Source organism: Lycium barbarum, chromosome 8, assembly GCF_019175385.1.
Source record: "Lycium barbarum isolate Lr01 chromosome 8, ASM1917538v2, whole genome shotgun sequence".
NCBI classification, from domain to species: Eukaryota; Viridiplantae; Streptophyta; class Magnoliopsida; order Solanales; family Solanaceae; genus Lycium; species Lycium barbarum.
In genome coordinates this window covers 62,939,007-62,960,015 of record NC_083344.1, presented here as the reverse complement: position 1 = coordinate 62,960,015, position 21,009 = coordinate 62,939,007, and the positions used below count along the sequence as shown (strand labels likewise).

At 37.9% G+C, this 21,009-nt stretch overlaps 1 protein-coding gene across 1 annotated transcript; it reads right to left on the bottom strand.

The window, feature by feature from the left end:
* Positions 1-859: 859 nt before the first annotated feature.
* Positions 860-2,503, bottom strand: LOC132605086 (berberine bridge enzyme-like D-2). Its single transcript, XM_060318363.1, has one exon. It carries the CDS (start codon positions 2,501-2,503, stop codon positions 860-862), a length of 1,644 nt encoding a protein of 547 aa, XP_060174346.1.
* Positions 2,504-21,009: the final 18,506 nt, after the last annotated feature.

Below are 21,009 nucleotides of genomic sequence, written 5' to 3'. Positions count from 1 at the left end.
TTGCTTCAAATTTTAGATATGAAACTCCCCTCGACGTTCCGGTTCTTTTGAGATATCAACTACTCAAAATAAAGCTCGTTTGCAGTAATCCAAACTTTGAACAGTCGTCTTCTTCAACCTTGAGAGCTGCAATAAATCGATCAAAAACCATGTCTAATCTCAACGAAATTTCTTCAAATTTTAGATATGAATTCTCCTCGATATTCCGATATTTTTGTTGCATCACCCACTTGAAACGAAGCTCATTTCCGGTAACCCACATTTTTTAACTAGAGCTATGAAACTTTGTTAATGGCTGTCAATGGCTTCTAGCTCCTTCTTCACGTTTTTCAGCAATCAAAATGTATATATACTTCAAGTTTAGCTTTGAACAATGATTACACGATAGAAGATGAAGGAATGGGAGAATTTGGGAGTAAAGGAATGATTTTCGGGGAAGAAGAAAGAGCGAAAGAAAGAGAGAAAGAGAAAAAGGCTGGCAGTTTTGAAAAGTTTAAAACTTAACCCCGAAGTTTTTTAAAATACAAAGATACCCACGCGTATTTGCTAATCCTAGCATTAGTAATTTCTAGGGCGAAAATAAAGGGAAAAGAAATTGGGGCCCTGTCTCTAAGTTTAACACTTTTGGGGTTTAACACTGTCGCATGCATTTTACTTTTTTGCGTGATTAAATATCGGAAAAGCTATTCACATTTTTCTTATAGTATAATTTTTGATACAACCCAAGAGGGAAATTAAGACAAACTAACAACAATGTAAAGGGAAAAAGAAGAAGGAAAACTAGTAACCCAATTAATCTGTGTCCTAAAGAAGTGCCCTGCTTGTAAACTCATTCACTACTATGGTTATGCTCTTGCATTTAGGTGAGTATGGGAGGGATGCCCTGTTGATGTCGAAAAACATTTAGTGGGTCAATTGTTGTCTTAGCTTTTACCAACCTATCATAGTTATTCAAGAAATACTTTTCACCCCAGACCCTAGCTCTCTCCACTGCATGATTCGTATTACTAGTATTTAGCAATAAGTAGTCCATCATTCCAAGGTCCAGATCCATGTAGTTGACATAAGCTGCTCTAGGCGCGCTTGAAACAAAGGGTGCCATTGTATTGTAAAACTCCCTTATCCACTCTATGTACGCATTGCTCTTGCCAATATTATCCTTTTCTTTCCACTGTACTAGATATTGAATTCCGAAAAGGTTACCCTTTCTATGAGGGAATGCAATAGCTTCCTCACTAATCCTCTGCATGGCTCCACCGTAAGGGTCCAGTATAATGAGTCCCTTGGGCTCTTTCTCAAGTACATCAAGAGTTGCCATTATTCCACCCATTGAAATTGGGGTCTCAACATAGTCTGATTTGGCTTTAAAGTAAGTTTTTTTCTCAAAGTAGCGTTCTTTCAAAAGCGAGACGTAAGAGGAGTTTGCAGCGTTATCTAAGTCGGAAAAGAAAAGTGTGGACTCAATCCAACTCATTTCTTTGCAGTCATGTTTCAGAACGCCCAACTCCGGAAAGGCCTCATTCAAGATGGAAATGGCTTCAGTTCTTGGACCTAAGTGAAATCCGTTGAATTGTGTATTTATTTCAGGAGTTTTCCCTCCACTAACAGAGACGGATAGGTAAAATTCATCGTCCAACTTTGGTGCAACTAGTTGCCATTTGTGAACTAGTTGGGACACGTAACTTTTGGAGCCAGACCTAGAGACTATGAAACTAGTGACTGTCTTGGGTACTTTGAGCAATCGGATTTTCCAGGCATAGATGATTCCCCATATTCCACCGCCACCACCTCTGATGGCCCAAAAAACATCTTCTCCCATGGCTTTGCGGTCTAATAGCCGTCCTTGCGCATCAACAAGAAGAGCATCCACCACATTATCAGCCGCAAGTCCATATTTTCTAGATAAAAATCCAAAACCACCCCCCGAAATGTGCCCACCAACGCCCACAGTTGGGCAAGAACCTGCTGCAAAGCCGTGAACGTTGCTGGCCTGGGAAATGGCATAATAAGTCTGGCCAAGTGTTGCACCGCCCTGCACCCAACCCGTTCCTGAATCCAAATCGACTGAAACACCGTCTAATTTCATCAAGTCAATGATCACAAACGGGGAACCATCTACGGAAACTGATGAAGTCCCTTCATAACTGTGTCCTCCGCACCTTACTCTGATTTCATATGAACCTCGTCTGCTACACCGAACACTGCTCACGAGCTGCTCCTTGCTTTCTGGTACGATAATGACTGTTGGTTTCGGCATAAAGGATGCCGCAAATCGGAGATTCTGAATGGAGAAGTCAAGCAAGTTAAAGTAATTACTAGCTGCAGAATCAACACTTGTTGGGTAAACAGAGAAGTTACTGACATTGTAATTGATTAAACAGGTGCAAATGGTATCCAGATTTGTACTAGTAGAGAAGGAAGGTACAAGAAGAGAAGTAAATGAGACGAAGCTGATCAGAATCATGATCGGAAGCTTGGGAAACATGGATGTATTTCGTTTCATGGCAGATGTCGTTTACTTCCAACTTATTTTTTGACCTCTTCGGATTCCATTTGAGGTACAGAGAAGCTTTATACAAAGAAGAGTTCATAGTAGAAATCAGCAGTTCGAGGACAAAAAGATGAAGAGAACAAGGAAATGAAACAGAATCGGAGGTGCCGGCCTAACCATTTTTATTTAACGCTTATTATATTTATACATGAAAATGGATGGTGTGATAGACGCCTACCATAACATGACAATACACATTTCCATTCTGCAGGAGATTCAGATTAAATAAGGAACAGTGCAGGCCAACACCAGCATACAACAACTATATTCTAGCAGATTAGAGCGCTTCATAATGAGGACTGCTATTTTACTGCCTTAATAACTCTTAATGTAGAAAATTAAAACTGAAGTCAGTCCCCTATACTCTTACATGCTCTGCCTCAGTTGTTTTTTGACTTGTCGAACAATCAGTGTGCAGATTATTCCACAGCACCTGTCTCACATGATAGTACTTCAAAATTAACGGGACCTGAATCCTGATTCGATATTTTTCATACACTTGAAAGACTATAATTTTAGATCTTGTCCATTTATTAATTTTAGAGAAAATGCATAAGTTGCCACCTAAAGTTATTTCCAAAAGTCATTTACATAATTTGACTTTATGGGCAAGCCTTTACCCCCGATTCTTGTTTGGAGTAGAACTATTACCCGATTAATTCATAACGTGGCAAAAGAGGTACAATCACTCCTCTCAACGTGCATATGAAGCAAAAACCAGATAAAAATCTTATTAAAATCACTACAAAAAACATTGAAATTAGCTACGAACGTCATCATTAATCTGTCGTTAAATAGCTCGTAGTTAATACATTTTTTTGATAATTCGTCCCTAAATAGGATTAGCGACGAATTTTGCTATTTAGCTACCAAATTTATTTGTCGCTCACTTTTTTTAAAATAGTGGATGTGCATATGTCATCATTTTATTGGACAAATAATCTTTTGTATTTGTCGTTCACACTTGATCTCTGAGTCCGGAGCCAAAATGACTTATTTTTGCAGCCATTAGACCAAAATAGGCTGCCTTTTTTTTTTATACCACAATGGGTATTTCGTTGGTTATCCAACGAAATACCCACACAAGGCACTGTTCATAGCCGGATGTTTTTGTTGCATTTCGCTACACTTGTAGCGAAATGCAACAATTTTTTTTTTTTTTTTTTTTTTTTTGCATTTCGTGAATTAATAAACGAAATGCAACAATTTTTTTTTATTTTTTTTGCATTTCGTGAATAAAAAAATGAAATAAGAAATTATATATATATATATATATATATATTTTGCATTTCGTGTATTAAAAAACGAAATAGGATAAAAAAAAATTTAATTTCGTTCATAAGAAAAAAAATTAATTTCGTTCATAAAAAACGAAATTGTTATATATATTTTGCATTTCGTTGGTATATCTACGAAATAGTAAAAAACAAAAATTGTATTTCGTTTATTAAAAAACGAAATATGAAAATAATATTTTTTGTATTTCGTTTATATAAAAAAATAGGAAAATAATTTTATTTTCATTTCGTTTATATAAAAACGAAATAGGAATACATATATATATATATATATATTTCATATACCAATGAAATAGGATAAATATATATATATGTTTTTTGTATTTCATTTATATAAAAACGAAATAGGAAAATAATTATTTTTTTTCGTTTATATACCAACAAAATATATATTCATATAAAAAAATAATATTTTCCAATTTCGTTTTTATATAAATGAAATACAAAATATATATATATATATATATATATATATATATATATATATATATATATATATATATATTTATCCTATTTCATTGGTATATGTATTCCTATTTCGTTTTTATATATAAAATTATTTTCCTATTTTTTTTATATAAACAAAATACAAAAATACAAAAAAAATTATTTTCATATTTCGTTTTTAGCTGAACGAAATAAAAAAAAATTCTTATTTCGTTTTTTAATAAACAAAAAAACAAATAGTTGTAAAGTCAAGACATAACTTTATTTTGAATATAAATATAATTCTAAAAATTATAGGGAGAAAAACTAGTTGTAAAGTCGTCAAACTTTAGATGGTCATAACTTTGCGCTCGGACGTCCGTTTTACGCGTTTTTTTTTTTAACTTGCGTATTTTTTCGAGATCTATGCGGACAAACTCCCACAAGGCAGTTTGGCCGAGCCGATTTTTAAAAAAACAGCTTTTATCCCATTCAATTTCAATTTTCCCCCAAATTGGCATGAAATTTTCAGTTTTATTTACTTATAAGATGATGATACGCAATAGATTTCAACGTAAAAATCTTGGGGTAATGTAGCTGTGAATGTCAATTTTACTTCTGCGGTTTCAATTTTTGAAAATAAAGCTGACTAATTTTCTCGACATATAAAGTTGACTAATAAACGAAATACAAAAAAGAAAAAAAGAAAAAATATACTATTTCGTTGATATACCAACGAAATGCATCAACGAAATGCAAAATATATATATATATATATATATATATATATATTTATTCCTATTTCATTGGTATATAAACGAAAAAAAATAATTATTTTCCTATTTCGTTTTTATATAAATGAAATACAAAAACAAATTATATATTTATCCTATTTCATTGGTATATGAAATATATATATATGTATTCCTATTTCGTTTTTATATAAACGAAATGAAAATAAAATTATTTTCCTATTTTTTTATATAAACGAAATACAAAAATACAAAAAAAATTATTTTCATTTTTCGTTTTTTAATAAACGAAATACAATTTTTTTTTTTACTATTTCGCAGATATACCAACGAAATGCAAAAATAAAATATATATATATATATATATATATATATATATATATATATATATATATATATATATATATATATTCCTATTTCGTTTTTATATAAACGAAATGAAAATAAAATTATTTTCCTATTTTTTATATAAACGAAATACAGTATAAATATGTCACCAAACAAACTAAATTTATCTAACTTCCACTACTGTCACTTAATTCCCCTTACTGCTTACTAACACTTTCAGTCACAACTGACTACTCTACATATCACAACTCTCCCCCTCCAAGCTGATGGTTGGAAAATGTACTCTAAGTACATGCGTCAGTGGCTGAGCTACAGTGTAGCAAGGGTGGTCAAGCGAACACCAGTGGCGGAGCCAGGAATTTGACGAAGGGTGTGCAAATTTTCTTCTCACTCGTGTTAAGGGTGTACAAAATTAAATATATACTCATAATAGCTAACATTTAACCTATGTTCACCACGTAATTTTCCGTCGAAGGGTGTGCTCCTGACCACCCTTCGCCTAAGGTGGCTCCGCCCATGGCGAATGTTATATCCCGTACTTTCGCATGTTCGGGAAAATTCGAATGATTTTGATTTGCAAGGAATAAGGCCATATGTTGATTTGAATTCACATATGGGTGTGTTGTTCATGAAAAATATTGGTGTGGAAACACGGAGGAAGGCCAAGGGCAAAAATTGGAATTTTGAAAATTAGTTTCGGGAATTACAAAACGAGAATTATTATTATTGGGCTCAAAATAAATAAGAAAATGGAGGCCCAATTTGAAGAGGGTGGCCGGCCAAAGCATGGCCCAAACCCATAAAATGGTCATGTGATTTCCATGTGGCCACTAATCAAAGTATTCATATTATATATATACACTTAGCCATTAGAAGGATCAAGAAACAAAACAAAAAAAAAAGATGAAGAACAAAGGGGCAAGCCATTCGGCCAAGACCCTAAGAAATTGGGTCTTGGAAATCTTGCTTCCAAAATATTTTTCTTGTGGTATTTGCACTAATTCAAGGTCCCTCTACAACATGGTGCAATTATTTGGGAAGAAAGGGCACTAGTTTCTTCAATGGGACAACATATTTGAGTGAAGAAGTTGAAGAGAAAAGGTAAGAATTCATTCCATATTATTAAGTTATGAAGGTTTGTTTGTGTTGTAGTATATGGAAATGAGTAGAATTCATGAAAATATAGAAGTTTGCAAAGTGGGAGTGCATACCCATGTGTGGCCGTGTGTGTATTAATGTGTGCATGTGATGAATGGAAATTTATGTTGTATTCTAGTTGTGATAATTGTGGAAATTGCATTGAGAATGAAAGTGGAATGAATTTGGTTGAAGTGGAAATGAGTAGGTTGGTCGTGTGATGTTGAAATTGGAATGGAAATAAATCACTTTTGTTTAATATGTTAATTGTGTTAATGTGATGCTTGCAATATAAATGAAGATGAAATGATATAAGTTTGCATTGAAATGGAAAGTAGAAGTCTATGTCGTTTTGTGATGATTTTATGACATTATGAAAATGGAGTTGTTAAGGATATGATTATGATGATCATTGATGGATTTGGAAGGTGGAAACATGTTATGGATATGTATGCCAAAGACTAGAAGTTTTGGATGAAATATGATCTTGGTGGAAAATTGTATATCGTGTGAATATTTTGTGAAAACGATATGAAATGCTTCTAGCCTATATGGTGATGATCTTGATTAGTGATGAATATGAAAATATTGAGCTTAGTTTGGAAGTGTGAAGTCGGAATGGACGTTAGTGCATTATGTCGGAAAATAGAGCTAGTTGCCTTATATTGTAATGGTTGTTGACTTTGTTGATGCTGTTGGGTTGTTGTCGCTATTATTTGAGCCGAGATGTTTCTCGGGGATGCTATATTTATAAAGGAAATGCTGCCGAAATTTCGGTAGGCAAGTATGTGCTTAAGTTGGGTCCTTAAGGCTTGAATTTGACAATTGGTAAAAGTGACCATTTGCAGATTTTGGATGAAACGGGAATCGAGTCTGGACGAGCGTAGAGCGCAACTAAGGTATGTAAAGCCTTCCCCTTCATTCTTTGGCATGTCCTAGACATACTAGGCTGAGCTTTGAGCCTCGGGGGCAATTCTGCTCATAGAAATCCGAGATTGATTTTTGGTACTATTCATTCAATGCAATTGAACTACAAAAGGTGCATTTTGTTAGAAAAATGGTTAAGCATCCGTAACTTTCACAAATGTAATCCGATCGCTCTGAAACTTTCCTGGGTGACTCCGTAGAGTATAATGTGCGTGATTCATGTCTGCCACCTCGACTTGACCCGAGGTGGGCCCGCTATCCCCGACTTCTCTTCTATGGTCCTGTTTGTTTCATTCTTGTACGATAAGTCAAGGGAACTTATGGTTATTGTTCCGACTACTAAACGGGAGTTATTTTAACTATTCTGAGTTTGATTTAATGTTTATTGAAACGATTGTGGAGATAGAAACCTTGATATCTTCGGAATGGCTTTAGCCAACTCACTTTTGTCCGGAGCTCACAGCTAGCTCCTGGTTATTATGCTGTTCACTACACGATAGGTGCTATGACCACCTTTATGAGCCTTATAAAATGTTTTGACATCTAAACCGTTTTGAAAATCTTACCCTGATAATTTGGATAAACTACTTATCTTCTGTATTTTCTGATATACGATTTTGGCATACCTGAATCTTGTGTGACGCATGATCCTGGCACGTGTGATTTATGTTTGGGAAGTAGTGATTTGGTATCCTGTATGGTTATTTTCTGTTTTTACCGAGTCCCGGGCCGGTTATGTGAATATGCGCATATGTGATATTGGCCGCTGGACCCTCGACCGCGGCGTGTCCGACATTGACTGCTGGACCTTTGACCGCGTCATGCCGAACGTGTGGCATTGACTGCTGGACCCTTGACCGCGTCTGCCGCACTTGTGATTATGCCCGACATAGACCGCTGGACCCTTGACCGCGGTATGTCGAAATTGTGGTAGTGACCGCTGGATACTTGACCACGGTATGTATGATTGTGACCGCTGGATACTTGACCGCGGTATGTGTGATTGTGACCGCTGGACCCCTGGCCGCGGTATGTGTGATAATGATCGCTGGGTACTTGGCCGCGGTATGCGTGATGGCGACCGCTGGACTTATGGCCGCGGTAAGTGTGCGTTTGATTCTTTTGTATGCATGAAACAAAAATGATTTTCAAAAGCAAGTAAAGCATTTTGGCATTCTAATTGCCGTATTCGTCAGCCGGAACCTCTTGTGTGTGACTTGCACGTCAGAGGTGACATTGTGGCATCCTGGTTATTCGTGCACACTCCGTTGCACTGTCTACTGCGCCCCTCATTAAAGGGACGAAACCTGATATAAATGTATATTATCTGTACTTGTGTAAGTTATGATTCTGTATGCATGGTTCTGCCTGTTACACTTCTAGACAGTTGATTCAGAGAATGATTCTGTCGGTGTTGCTTCTGTATGACTGAGCCGGACTATGATTCAGTCGGCTATAGTTCTGCACCCCTAGCTTTGGTTGCGGGTATGTCAGTCGCACTCTGTGCCCCGATCCGCACGATGATCCTGTCAGTTAAGCTCTGTGCCTCTGTTTCATATCACGATTCAGACGGCTACACCCCGTGCTTATGATATATGTCGTGGTCCTGCCCACACACTCTGTATTTCTGTTTCGGACTCGGGTCCGATCCTACCTGTTGTACTTCTATACTTCTGGCTCGGGTTTTGATTATATTGTTACATGGTCGCTTTACATACTCGGTACATTTCCGTACTGACCCCCTGTTCTTCGGGGGCTGCGTTTCATGCCGCGCAGGTACTCCCAGTTGAGGTGAGGACAGATGGAAGATATCTCAGCACAGATGGCAAGCTCCATTTGTTCCCGGAGTGCTGCCGAGTCAGAGTCTGTATGTTATGCGCTCGGAATCTGGTTAGAGACTTTGCAGGCAGTGTTGTGGGTGTTGGTTGTCGGTCAGTGTATGTAATGAATTTTGTATGTTCACAAATTTGTTCGGCCTGAGGGCCACGAGAAAGAATTTTTCTGAAAGAAAAGTTTTGCTATGTACTTTATTATTTGATTTTAAAAAAAATATGACGTGATTTTATGTGTACCAAGAGTCTGAGGGTTCGCTCGGCCCTAAGTAAGGGTCGGGTGCCCATCACACCCTAGTGTGGTCGGGGTGTGACAGCGAACACCTTACTGGAAAATTACAACGTAGATATATGTAAAATCACGTTCTATATATCGATAGTATTTATTTTGAACACCCTTGACATGATTGGTTTTGAACACTCTTGACATGATTGGATGAGGTAGCCCAATGGTTAAGGGTGTTCAGCAAAAATCCAAGCAAGCTAAGCGCGCAGTATCGATTCCGTCTAGAGGCGCTTTTTAGTTTTTTTAGTTTTGTGCCTATTAGGTTCCATTCTCTGCATAATTACACATTGATTTTAAGGCTCTATATATGGCCTACTTTTTGTTTTTGAAAGAACATTCATACAAACCTTAGACCCAATTCTTTTCCTTTCGAAAGACATAAGCTGCAACACCCAATTGAATACCCAAAACGTTGTATGTTTGACTTTTTTTTCTTTTAATTAAACTTTTTAAACTAAGCTTAAAAGTAATAGTTTAATTGAAAGTTACTTAATAAGCAAATTCTAATATTCTCTCCGTCCAATTTAAATGTCTTACTTTTCTTTTTGATCTGTTTCAAAAAGAGTGTCTCTTTATATATTTAGTATGTTGGCAATTCAAACATTCTACATGACAAGTTTAAAATCACAAGATTTAAATGAAATTTTACTACGTTACATACAACTTTAATTTAGGACCACAAAATTCAAAAACCTCTTTTTATTCCTTAAACTTTGTGCTCAGTCAAATTAAGACACTTAAATTAAAATGGGACGAAGGCAGTAGCTCTATTAAAACTCAAAAGCTAAAATGCTGTAAGATGAGAATCTCCTTTTGGTTCTGCTCCCCATTGTCCATGTCTCATCAATACTGCTGCCATCGCCGAAGACCGGTGAAAGCTAGAAACCAAAAAAGTGATTCGATTCTAGGTTGAATTTTCTTTTCTTTATTATTTTTGTTTCTTTGTCCGTTCACTTCAGTTAAATTAAATATGAACAAAGTTTTGGTCCTTTTAAATGGTGATTAAAGTTAAATATTGCATAGCTTGATTTTATGTTTCCGGTGCACCCATTTATAAAAAATTAAAAAAATTATGAATATTGCGTAGTTTAATTATAAAATTTTTGATGCACCCATTCATAATTTTTTTTTTTTTTGAATATTGCATAGTTTGATTTTAAAATTTTCGATGTATTCAATCATCAAAAAAAAAAAATTCTACTTATGTAAAGCTTGAATACCCTTCGCGAAATTCCTGGCTCCGCCACTGACATGCGTTGTGTCTTCCCCGAGATCTTTGTAAGTAAATTAGTCTACTGCTTTTAATTGAAATATGATGTGTCTTGATATTTCATTGTATCAGATTTTCTCTAACAAAATGACAGCCAATTTTTATATATAGTGTTATCTCATGGAAGATTGGATTAGTTACACTTTGAGTTGAAGTTTTTTCTATAACAATATATGTACACTGGATGCTAAATTTCATCCCCTAGCTCTTTATACAGTACAATTAGGGGTCATTGGTAAGGTGTATAAGAATAATATTGGTGTATTAGTAATGCTGGGATTAGTTATCTGACACTAATTATGCTAGGATTATTGCTTATCCACTATTTGGTTTGGTGTATTAAAAATAACATGCATTGCATAATTTCTAAAATAAAATGTTGTTTACAAAAATTTCCGCCGTATTCTTTAGCTTTGTACACTTTCTTTGCAACAACTAGTTCTTTTACTCTCTCTTACAACGACTATTTTTATTGCAACGTCTGTTCACTCCCTCTATAATTCGAGGTGGAATTTCTAGCGTATGAGAATGAAAGTATCTATTACCCAGTCCTGAAATGAAATTTTCTCATCAGGGCAAAAGTTGAATTAAATAAAAAAGAATCTAGGTGCAAACTTAACCAAGTGACAGCTCTCCAAACCACAATGCTAAACATATAGCATTAATAGTTGTGGTTTAGCATATACAAGTTACAACGTTATACGTAGGAAATGCTACTCCAATTATGTGACTTCAAAGCTAAGGTTTCCTACAAATTTTGGGTGTTAAAAGAGTAGGGGTAGGACCAATAGAATTTGAACTATTCCCAAGAAAATCCGAATTGAAGTCCCCAAAATTACTGTAGGTCCAACTTAATAATTGTAAAAGGTTTTAAGGGACTTCAGGGGCAATTGTGTCTTTAGTCATGCTTATGCATGTATTAAAAACTCTTGTACTGTTAATCATGATTTGCTATGTATTAGTCATACAAAGGATAATACCAAATAGGGTTAGTTATACATAGGTTGAAAAAGTGTATCAAACAAGATATTAGTAATACACACAGCTAAGGCCTTGCTCCTGAACTTTGCTACAGCTAAAGGCAACTGTTTCCTTTTCTAGACTTCCATGATACTAGATCATCCCCGAACTTCACAAGGTCAATTGTGACAGATCTCCTGGTTTGTAGGCAAGTGCCCCAGTTTAACTCAGTGATTCTCTGTGAAGGTATTGGCAATCCCAGCACTGGTTGTCTTGATATACCTTACTACTCTTAAGGCGACTTCCAACTGTGACTACTTAGGTGTATGCATAAACTTAGTACCTGTACCGCAAAAGATATATCAACTCTGGTCATGGTTAGACATAATAGCCTTCTAACTAATCTTTGATACTTTCAACATCTTCAACATATTTATCTTCTGGTTCACTCAGAGATCCCTTCTCATGAGAGTCATATTCAATTGAGATAAGGCTGAGATTTGTACCTAGAGGTGCATTCACTAGTTTATCACCTCCTAATCCCAATTCTGATATTATCTACAAGGCACACTTGATCTGGCTCATGACAATTCCATTGTTTAGATCTAGATAAATTCAATTCCAATGAAGAATTTTAGCTCCCATAGATTTTTCATCTTAAACTTCAACTTCAAATCATTCCAGGTTCTTGTTATAAGAACTTCACTATTTTCAGATATCAACAAACCATCAACATATACTAGTACTACTAGTAGCTCAGTTTCTTCTTCCTGGTAAAGAGAGAATAATCAAAGTGGCTTTGAACAACGCCTAACTATACCAATGCCACTGTTAGTTTTAGATTCACTCTCTTAGAGCCTGTTTGAGATCATATAGAGATTTGTAGAGTTTGCAAAACTTTCCAGACTCCCCTTGTCTTCTAAATTCGTGAGGAATCACCATGTAGATGTGTATCCCCGGGTATAACTTGTGTACTCTCATTTGTATCCACTGTATATCCGTGTATACCTCTGTGTGAGATACATGTGTCGTAGAGATTTTCCTACTCCATTTTAACTACGAATTTCACTTCCAATCTTCCTCAAATTTTATATATTGCCTAGTCTATGGTCATGGTTAGACATAATAGCCTTCTAACTAATCTTTGATACTTTCAACATCTTCAACATATTTATCTTCTGGTTCACTCAGAGATCCCTTCTCATGAGAGTCATATTCAATTGAGATAAGGCTGAGATTTGTACCTAGAGGTGCATTCACTAGTTTATCACCTCCTAATCCCAATTCTGATATTATCTACAAGGCACACTTGATCTGGCTCATGACAATTCCATTGTTTAGATCTAGATAAATTCAATTCCAATGAAGAATTTTAGCTCCCATAGATTTTTCATCTTAAACTTCAACTTCAAATCATTCCAGGTTCTTCTTATAAGAACTTCACTATTTTCAGATATCAACAAACCATCAACATATACTAGTACTACTAGTAGCTCAGTTTCTTCTTCCTGGTAAAGAGAGAATAATCAAAGTGGCTTTGAACAACGCCTAACTATACCAATGCCACTGTTAGTTTTAGATTCACTCTCTTAGAGCCTGTTTGAGATCATATAGAGATTTGTAGAGTTTGCAAAACTTTCCAGACTCCCCTTGTCTTCTAAATTCGTGAGGAATCACCATGTAGATGTGTATCCCCGGGTATAACTTGTGTACTCTCATTTGTATCCACTGTATATCCGTGTATACCTCTGTGTGAGATACATGTGTCGCAGAGATTTTCCTACTCCATTTTAACTACGAATTTCACTTCCAATCTTCCTCAAATTTTATATATTGCCGCGGTATGTGTGATAATGACCGTTGGGTACTTGGCCGCGGTATGCGTGATGGCGACCGCTGGACTTATGGCCGCGGTAAGTGTGCGTTTGATTCTTTTGTGGTCATATATCAACTCTGGTCATGGTTAGACATAATAGCCTTCTAACTAGACCGCTGGACCCTTGACCGCGGTATGTCGAAATTGTGGTAGTGACCGCTGGATACTTGACCACGGTATGTATGATTGTGACCGCTGGATACTTGACCGCGGTATGTGTGATTGTGACCGCTGGACCACTAGCCGCGGTATGTGTGATAATGACCGCTGGGTACTTGGCCGCGGTATGCGTGATGGCGACCGCTGGACTTATGGCCGCGGTAAGTGTGCGTTTGATTCTTTTGTATGCATGAAACAAAAATGATTTTCAAAAGAAAGTAAAGCATTTTGGCATTCTAATTGCCGTATTCGTCAGCCGGAACCTCTTGTGTGTGACTTGCACGTCAGAGGTGACATTGTGGCATCCTGGTTATTCGTGCACACTCCGTTGCACTGTCTACTGCGCCCCTCATTAAAGGGCCGAAACCTGATATAAATGTATATTATCTGTACTTGTGTAAGTTATTATTCTGTATGCATGGTTCTGCCTGTTACACTTCTAGACAGTTGATTCAGAGAATGATTCTGTCGGTGTTGCTTCTGTATGACTGAGCCGGACTATGATTCAGTCGGCTATAGTTCTGCACCCCTAGCTTTGGTTGCGGGTATGTCAGTCGCACTCTGTGCCCCGATCCGCACGATGATCCTGTCAGTTAAACTCTGTGCCTCTGTTTCATATCACGATTCAGACGGCTACACCCCGTGCTTATGATATATGTCGTGGTCCTGCCCACACACTCTGTATTTCTGTTTCGGACTCGGGTCCGATCCTACCTGTTGTACTTCTATACTTCTGGCTCGGGTTTTGATTATATTGTTACATGGTCGCTTTACATACTCGGTACATTTCCGTACTGACCCCCTGTTCTTCGGGGGCTGCGTTTCATGCCGCGCAGGTACTCCCAGTTGAGGTGAGGACAGATGGAAGATATCTCAGCACAGATGGCAAGCTCCATTTGTTCCCGGAGTGCTGCCGAGTCAGAGTCTGTATGTTATGCGCTCGGAATCTGGTTAGAGACTTTGCAGGCAGTGTTGTGGGTGTTGGTTGTCGGTCAGTGTATGTAATGAATTTTGTATGTTCACAAATTTGTTCGGCCTGAGGGCCACGAGAAAGAATTTTTCTGAAAGAAAAGTTTTGCTATGTACTTATTATTTGATTTAAAAAAAAATATGACGTGCTTTTATGTGTACCAAGAGTCTGAGGGTTCTCTCGGCCCTAAGTAAGGGTCGGGTGCCCATCACACCCTAGTAAGGTCGGGGTGTGACAGAGTGGTATCAGAGCAGGTCTGTCCTAGGGGTTGTCTGCAAAGTCGTGTCCGGTAGAGTCTTGTTTATGGTGTGTTGCGCGCCACATTTATAAACAGGAGACTACGAGGCATCTAGGGATTGTTGATCTTCTTTGATTCCTGGACCGCGCGATAGAGCCAGCTGTAGGAAGTGAATTCCTTGTACTAATTCTTGATTTCAGCTGGAGGACGGTATCGACGTAAAACAGCGACTGATGATATTGCAAGTCACACAATACACAGATAAGAAATGGTATGAAAGACGTATGCCGGGTAAGGCGTTTGAAGTATGATTGAAACGTAAGGTTGAAAACGAAAAGGAAAGTAAACAGGAAAGTGCAATAGGCGCAGTTTGAGTTGGGCATGTGAGGTAAGCCTCGACATCTTTATACCTTCATTTGAAATTGTTAGCCCTGTGCGGCTATGATGCGATATGATGTGATGTATACGTACGCATATGTGTTGGCCCTGTGAGGCGTGGTTGGTATTTCCTGTGAACAGGTTTTGCGATAGTGAGAAATACAGAGGAACCTCTGCCCAAATTTTTCTAGAAATACGAAGAGGAAAATGAGGTATAAATTCTTGACAAGCCTTAAAGATCGATATCGATGGGGCAAGAAGAAAATGCCTAACGACCAAGTTTCCTCTAATTGGAAGAATGCAAAGTGTATGACGGGTCGTTGAGGATTGAGTGATTCGCTCACGACTCAGAATTTTGTATGTGTGCGTAACGGTAAACATTGGGGATTTACAGGGGACGACCCGGTAACCAGAAAGGTAAAGGAATCCCCTCTAGATCGGGGTGGGACCCGCTACGAGAACGTTTTGAAAGCTGTTAAGACCCCGACTTGCCTTAAATTATGCGACAAAGGTCGTGTGGGGCAGTCGACGTAATTATGTCGGCATTAACGTGTCAAAAATGTGTAGAAGTTACGAAGTTAAGCGTGCTAGTGCCAGAGCAATTTTGGGATGGGTGACCCCCCTGGGAAGTATACCAAAATTTTCACCAATGAAGAAAAACGAAAGACAAATAGGAAATCTGGGGTAACCCAAAGGAAATTGGAATGTACTGAACGATCGAAAACCATGAATAGGCCGGGTAGGCCAAGGCAGACTCGGCTGCTGAAAGAGAAAGGAAACGCAATGCAGCTCTGGAATCAGAGTAAGTCTGAATAAGCGTTTGGAAATGTTTTATGAATAAAATGGCAGTGAATCCATAGATAGGCATGTGATGCCTCGTTCGTGACTGTGCCGATCTGTAGTGGGCCCCGGTGGCCATTGTTACGATATCTGAAAGGTGTTAGCTAAACAAAATTCGGGAGACAAGAAAAAGGTGATGTAGAGATGTTATGAAGTAAACGAATACTGAACTCGTTACAACAAAAGGTAGAAGCTTCCGATACGACGATATCAATGGGAAAGAGGAAAGTAAGTAAGCGGAAGAAAAAGAGACAGCAACGGCAACTTTTGGGAATCTTCGGAGGAAAGACGGGTACCTCCCCAGATGTAAGAAAAGACCCCATAAGGTCAGTTAAACATTCGAGGACGAATGTTCTAAAGGGGGGGAGGATGTTATATCCCGTACTTTCGCATGTTCGGGAAAATTCGAATGATTTTGATTTGCAAGGAATAAGGCCATATGTTGATTTGAATTCACATATGGGTGTGTTGTTCATGAAAAATATTGGTGTGGAAACACGGAGGAAGGCCAAGGGCAAAAATTGGAATTTTGAAAATTAGTTTCGGGAATTACAAAATGAGAATTATTATTATTGGGCTCAAAATAAATAAGAAAATGGAGGCCCAATTTGAAGAGAGTGGCCGGCCAAAGCATGGCCCAAACCCATAAAATGGTCATGTGATTTCCATGTGGCCACTAATCAAAGTATTCATATTATATATATACACTTAGCCATTAGAAGGATCAAGAAACAAAACAAAAAAAAAAAAGATGAAGAACAAAGGGGCAAGCCATTCGGCCAAGACCCTAAGAAATTGGGTCTTGGAAATCTTGCTTCCAAAATATTTTTCTTGTGGTATTTGCACTAATTCAAGGTCCCTCTACAACATGGTGCAATTATTTGGGAAGAAAGGGCACTAGTTTCTTCAATGGGACAACATATTTGAGTGAAGAAGTTGAAGAGAAAAGGTAAGAATTCATTCCATATTATTAAGTTATGAAGGTTTGTTTGTGTTGTAGTATATGGAAATGAGTAGAATTCATGAAAATATAGAAGTTTGCAAAGTGGGAGTGCATACCCATGTGTGGCCGTGTGTGTATTAATGTGTGCATGTGATGAATGGAAATTTATGTTGTATTCTAGTTGTGATAATTGTGGAAATTGCATTGAGAATGAAAGTGGAATGAATTTGGTTGAAGTGGGAAATGAGTAGGTTGGTCGTGTGATGTTGAAATTGGAATGGAAATAAATCACTTTTGTTTAATATGTTAATTGTGTTAATGTGATGCTTGCAATATAAATGAAGATGAAATGATATAAGTTTGCATTGAAATGGAAAGTAGAAGTCTATGTCGTTTTGTGATGATTTTATGACATTATGAAAATGGAGTTGTTAAGGATATGATTATGATGATCATTGATGGATTTGGAAGGTGGAAACATGTTATGGATATGTATGCCAAAGACTAGAAGTTTTGGATGAAATATGATCTTGGTGGAAAATTGTATATCTTGTATATCGTGTGAATATTTTGTGAAAACGATATGAAATGCTTCTAACCTATATGGTGATGATCTTGATTAGTGATGAATATGAAAATATTGAGCTTAGTTTGGAAGTGTGAAGTCGGAATGGACGTTAGTGCATTATGTCGGAAAATAGAGCTAGTTGCCTTATATTGTAATGGTTGTTGACTTTGTTGATGCTGTTGGGTTGTTGTCGCTATTATTTGAGCCGAGATGTTTCTCGGGGATGCTATATTATAAAGGAAATGCTGCCGAAATTTCGGTATGCAAGTATGTGCTTAAGTTGGGTCCTTAAGGCTTGAATTTGACAATTGGTAAAAGTGACCATTTGCAGATTTTGGATGAAACGGGAATCGAGTCTGGACGAGCGTAGAGCGCAACTAAGGTATGGAAAGCCTTCCCCTTCATTCTTTGGCATGTCCTAGACATACTAGGCTGAGATTTGAGCCTCGGGGGCAATTCTGCTCATAGAAATCCGAGATTGATTTTTGGTACTATTCATTCAATGCAATTGAACTACAAAAGGTGCATTTTGTTAGAAAAATGGTTAAGCATCCGTAACTTTCACAAATGTAATCCGATCGCTCTGAAACTTTCCTGGGTGACTCCGTAGAGTATAATGTACGTGATTCATGTCTGCCACCTCGACTTGACCCGAGGTGGGCCCGCTATCCCCGACTTCTCTTCTATGGTCCTGTTTGTTTCATTCTTGTACGATAAGTCAAGGGAACTTATGGTTATTATTCCGACTACTAAACGGGAGTTATTTTAACTATTCTGAGTTTGATTTAATGTTTATTGAAACGATTGTGGAGACAGAAACCTTGATATCTTCGGAATGGCTTTAGCCAACTTACTTTTGTCCGGAGCTCACAGGTAGCTCCTGGTTATTATGCTGTTCACTACACGATAGGTGCTATGACCACCTTTATGAGCCTTATAAAATGTTTTGACATCTAAACCGTTTTGAAAATCTTACCCTGATAATTTGGATAAACTACTTATCTTCTGTATTTTCTGATATACGATTTTGGCATACCTGAATCTTGTGTGACGCATGATCCTGGCACGTGTGATTTATGTTTGGGAAGTAGTGATTTGGTATCCTGTATGGTTATTTTCTGTTTTATCGAGTCCCGGGCCGGTTATGTGAATATGCGCATATGTGATATTGGCCGCTGGACCCTCGACCGCGGCGTGTCCGACATTGACTGCTGGACCTTTGACCGCGTCATGCCGGACATGTGGCATTGACTGCTGGACCCTTGACCGCGTCTGCCGCACTTGTGATTATGCCCGACATAGACCGCTGGACCCTTGACCGCGGTATGTCGAAATTGTGGTAGTGACCGCTGGATACTTAACCGCGGTATGTGTGATTGTGACCGCTGGACCCCTGGCCGCGGTATGTGTGATAATGACCGTTGGGTACTTGGCCGCGGTATGCGTGATGGCGACCGCTGGACTTATGGCCGCGGTAAGTGTGCGTTTGATTCTTTTGTATGCATGAAACAAAAATGATTTTCAAAAGAAAGTAAAGCATTTTGGCATTCTAATTGCCGTATTCGTCAGCCGGAACCTCTTGTGTGTGACTTGCACGTCAGAGGTGACATTGTGGCATCCTGGTTATTCGTGCACACTCCGTTGCACTGTCTACTGCGCCCCTCATTAAAGGGACGAAACCTGATATAAATGTATATTATCTGTACTTGTGTAAGTTATGATTCTGTATGCATGGTTCTGCCTGTTACACTTCTAGACAGTTGATTCAGAGAATGATTCTGTCGGTGTTGCTTCTGTATGACTGAGCCGGACTATGATTCAGTCGGCTATAGTTCTGCACCCCTAGCTTTGGTTGCGGGTATGTCAGTCGCACTCTGTGCCCCGATCCGCACGATGATCCTGTCAGTTAAGCTCTGTGCCTCTGTTTCATATCACGATTCAGACGGCTACACCCCGTGCTTATGATATATGTCGTGGTCCTGCCCACACACTCTGTATTTCTGTTTCGGACTCGGGTCCGATCCTACCTGTTGTACTTCTATACTTCTGGCTCGGGTTTTGATTATATTGTTACATGGTCGCTTTACATACTCGGTACATTTCCGTACTGACCCCCTGTTCTTCGGGGGCTGCGTTTCATGCCGCGCAGGTACTCCCAGTTGAGGTGAGGACAGATGGAAGATATCTCAGCACAGATGGCAAGCTCCATTTGTTCCCGGAGTGCTGCCGAGTCAGAGTCTGTATGTTATGCGCTCGGAATCTGGTTAGAGACTTTGCAGGCAGTGTTGTGGGTGTTGGTTGTCGGTCAGTGTATGTAATGAATTTTGTATGTTCACAAATTTGTTCGGCCTGAGGGCCACGAGAAAGAATTTTTCTGAAAGAAAAGTTTTGCTATGTACTTTATTATTTGATTTAAAAAAAAATATGACGTGATTTTATGTGTACCAAGAGTCTGAGGGTTCGCTCGGCCCTAAGTAAGGGTCGGGTGCCCATCACACCCTAGTGTGGTCGGGGTGTGACAGCGAACACCTTACTGGAAAATTACAACGTAGATATATGTAAAATCACGTTCTATATATCGATAGTATTTATTTTGAACACCCTTGACATGATTGGTTTTGAACACTCTTGACATGATTGGATGAGGTAGCCCAATGGTTAAGGGTGTTCAGCAAAAATCCAAGCAAGCTAAGCGCCCAGTATCGATTCCGTCTAGAGGCGCTTTTTAGTTTTTTTAGTTTTGTGCCTATTAGGTTCCATTCTCTGCATAATTACACATTGATTTTAAGGCTCTATATATGGCCTACTTTTTGTTTTTGAAAGAACATTCATACAAACCTTAGACCCAATTCTTTTCCTTTTGAAAGACATAAGCTGCAACACCCAATTGAATACCCAAAACGTTGTATGTTTGACTTTTTTTTCTTTTAATTAAACTTTTTAAACTAAGCTTAAAAGTAATAGTTTAATTGAAAGTTACTTAATAAGCAAATTCTAATATTCTCTCCGTCCAATTTAAATGTCTTACTTTTCTTTTTGATCTGTTTCAAAAAGAGTGTCTCTTTATATATTTAGTATGTTGGCAATTCAAACATTCTACATGACAAGTTTAAAATCACAAGATTTAAATGAAATTTTACTACGTTACATACAACTTTAATTTAGGACCACAAAATTCAGAAACCTCTTTTTATTCCTTAAACTTTGTGCTCAGTCAAATTAAGACACTTAAATTAAAATGGGACGAAGG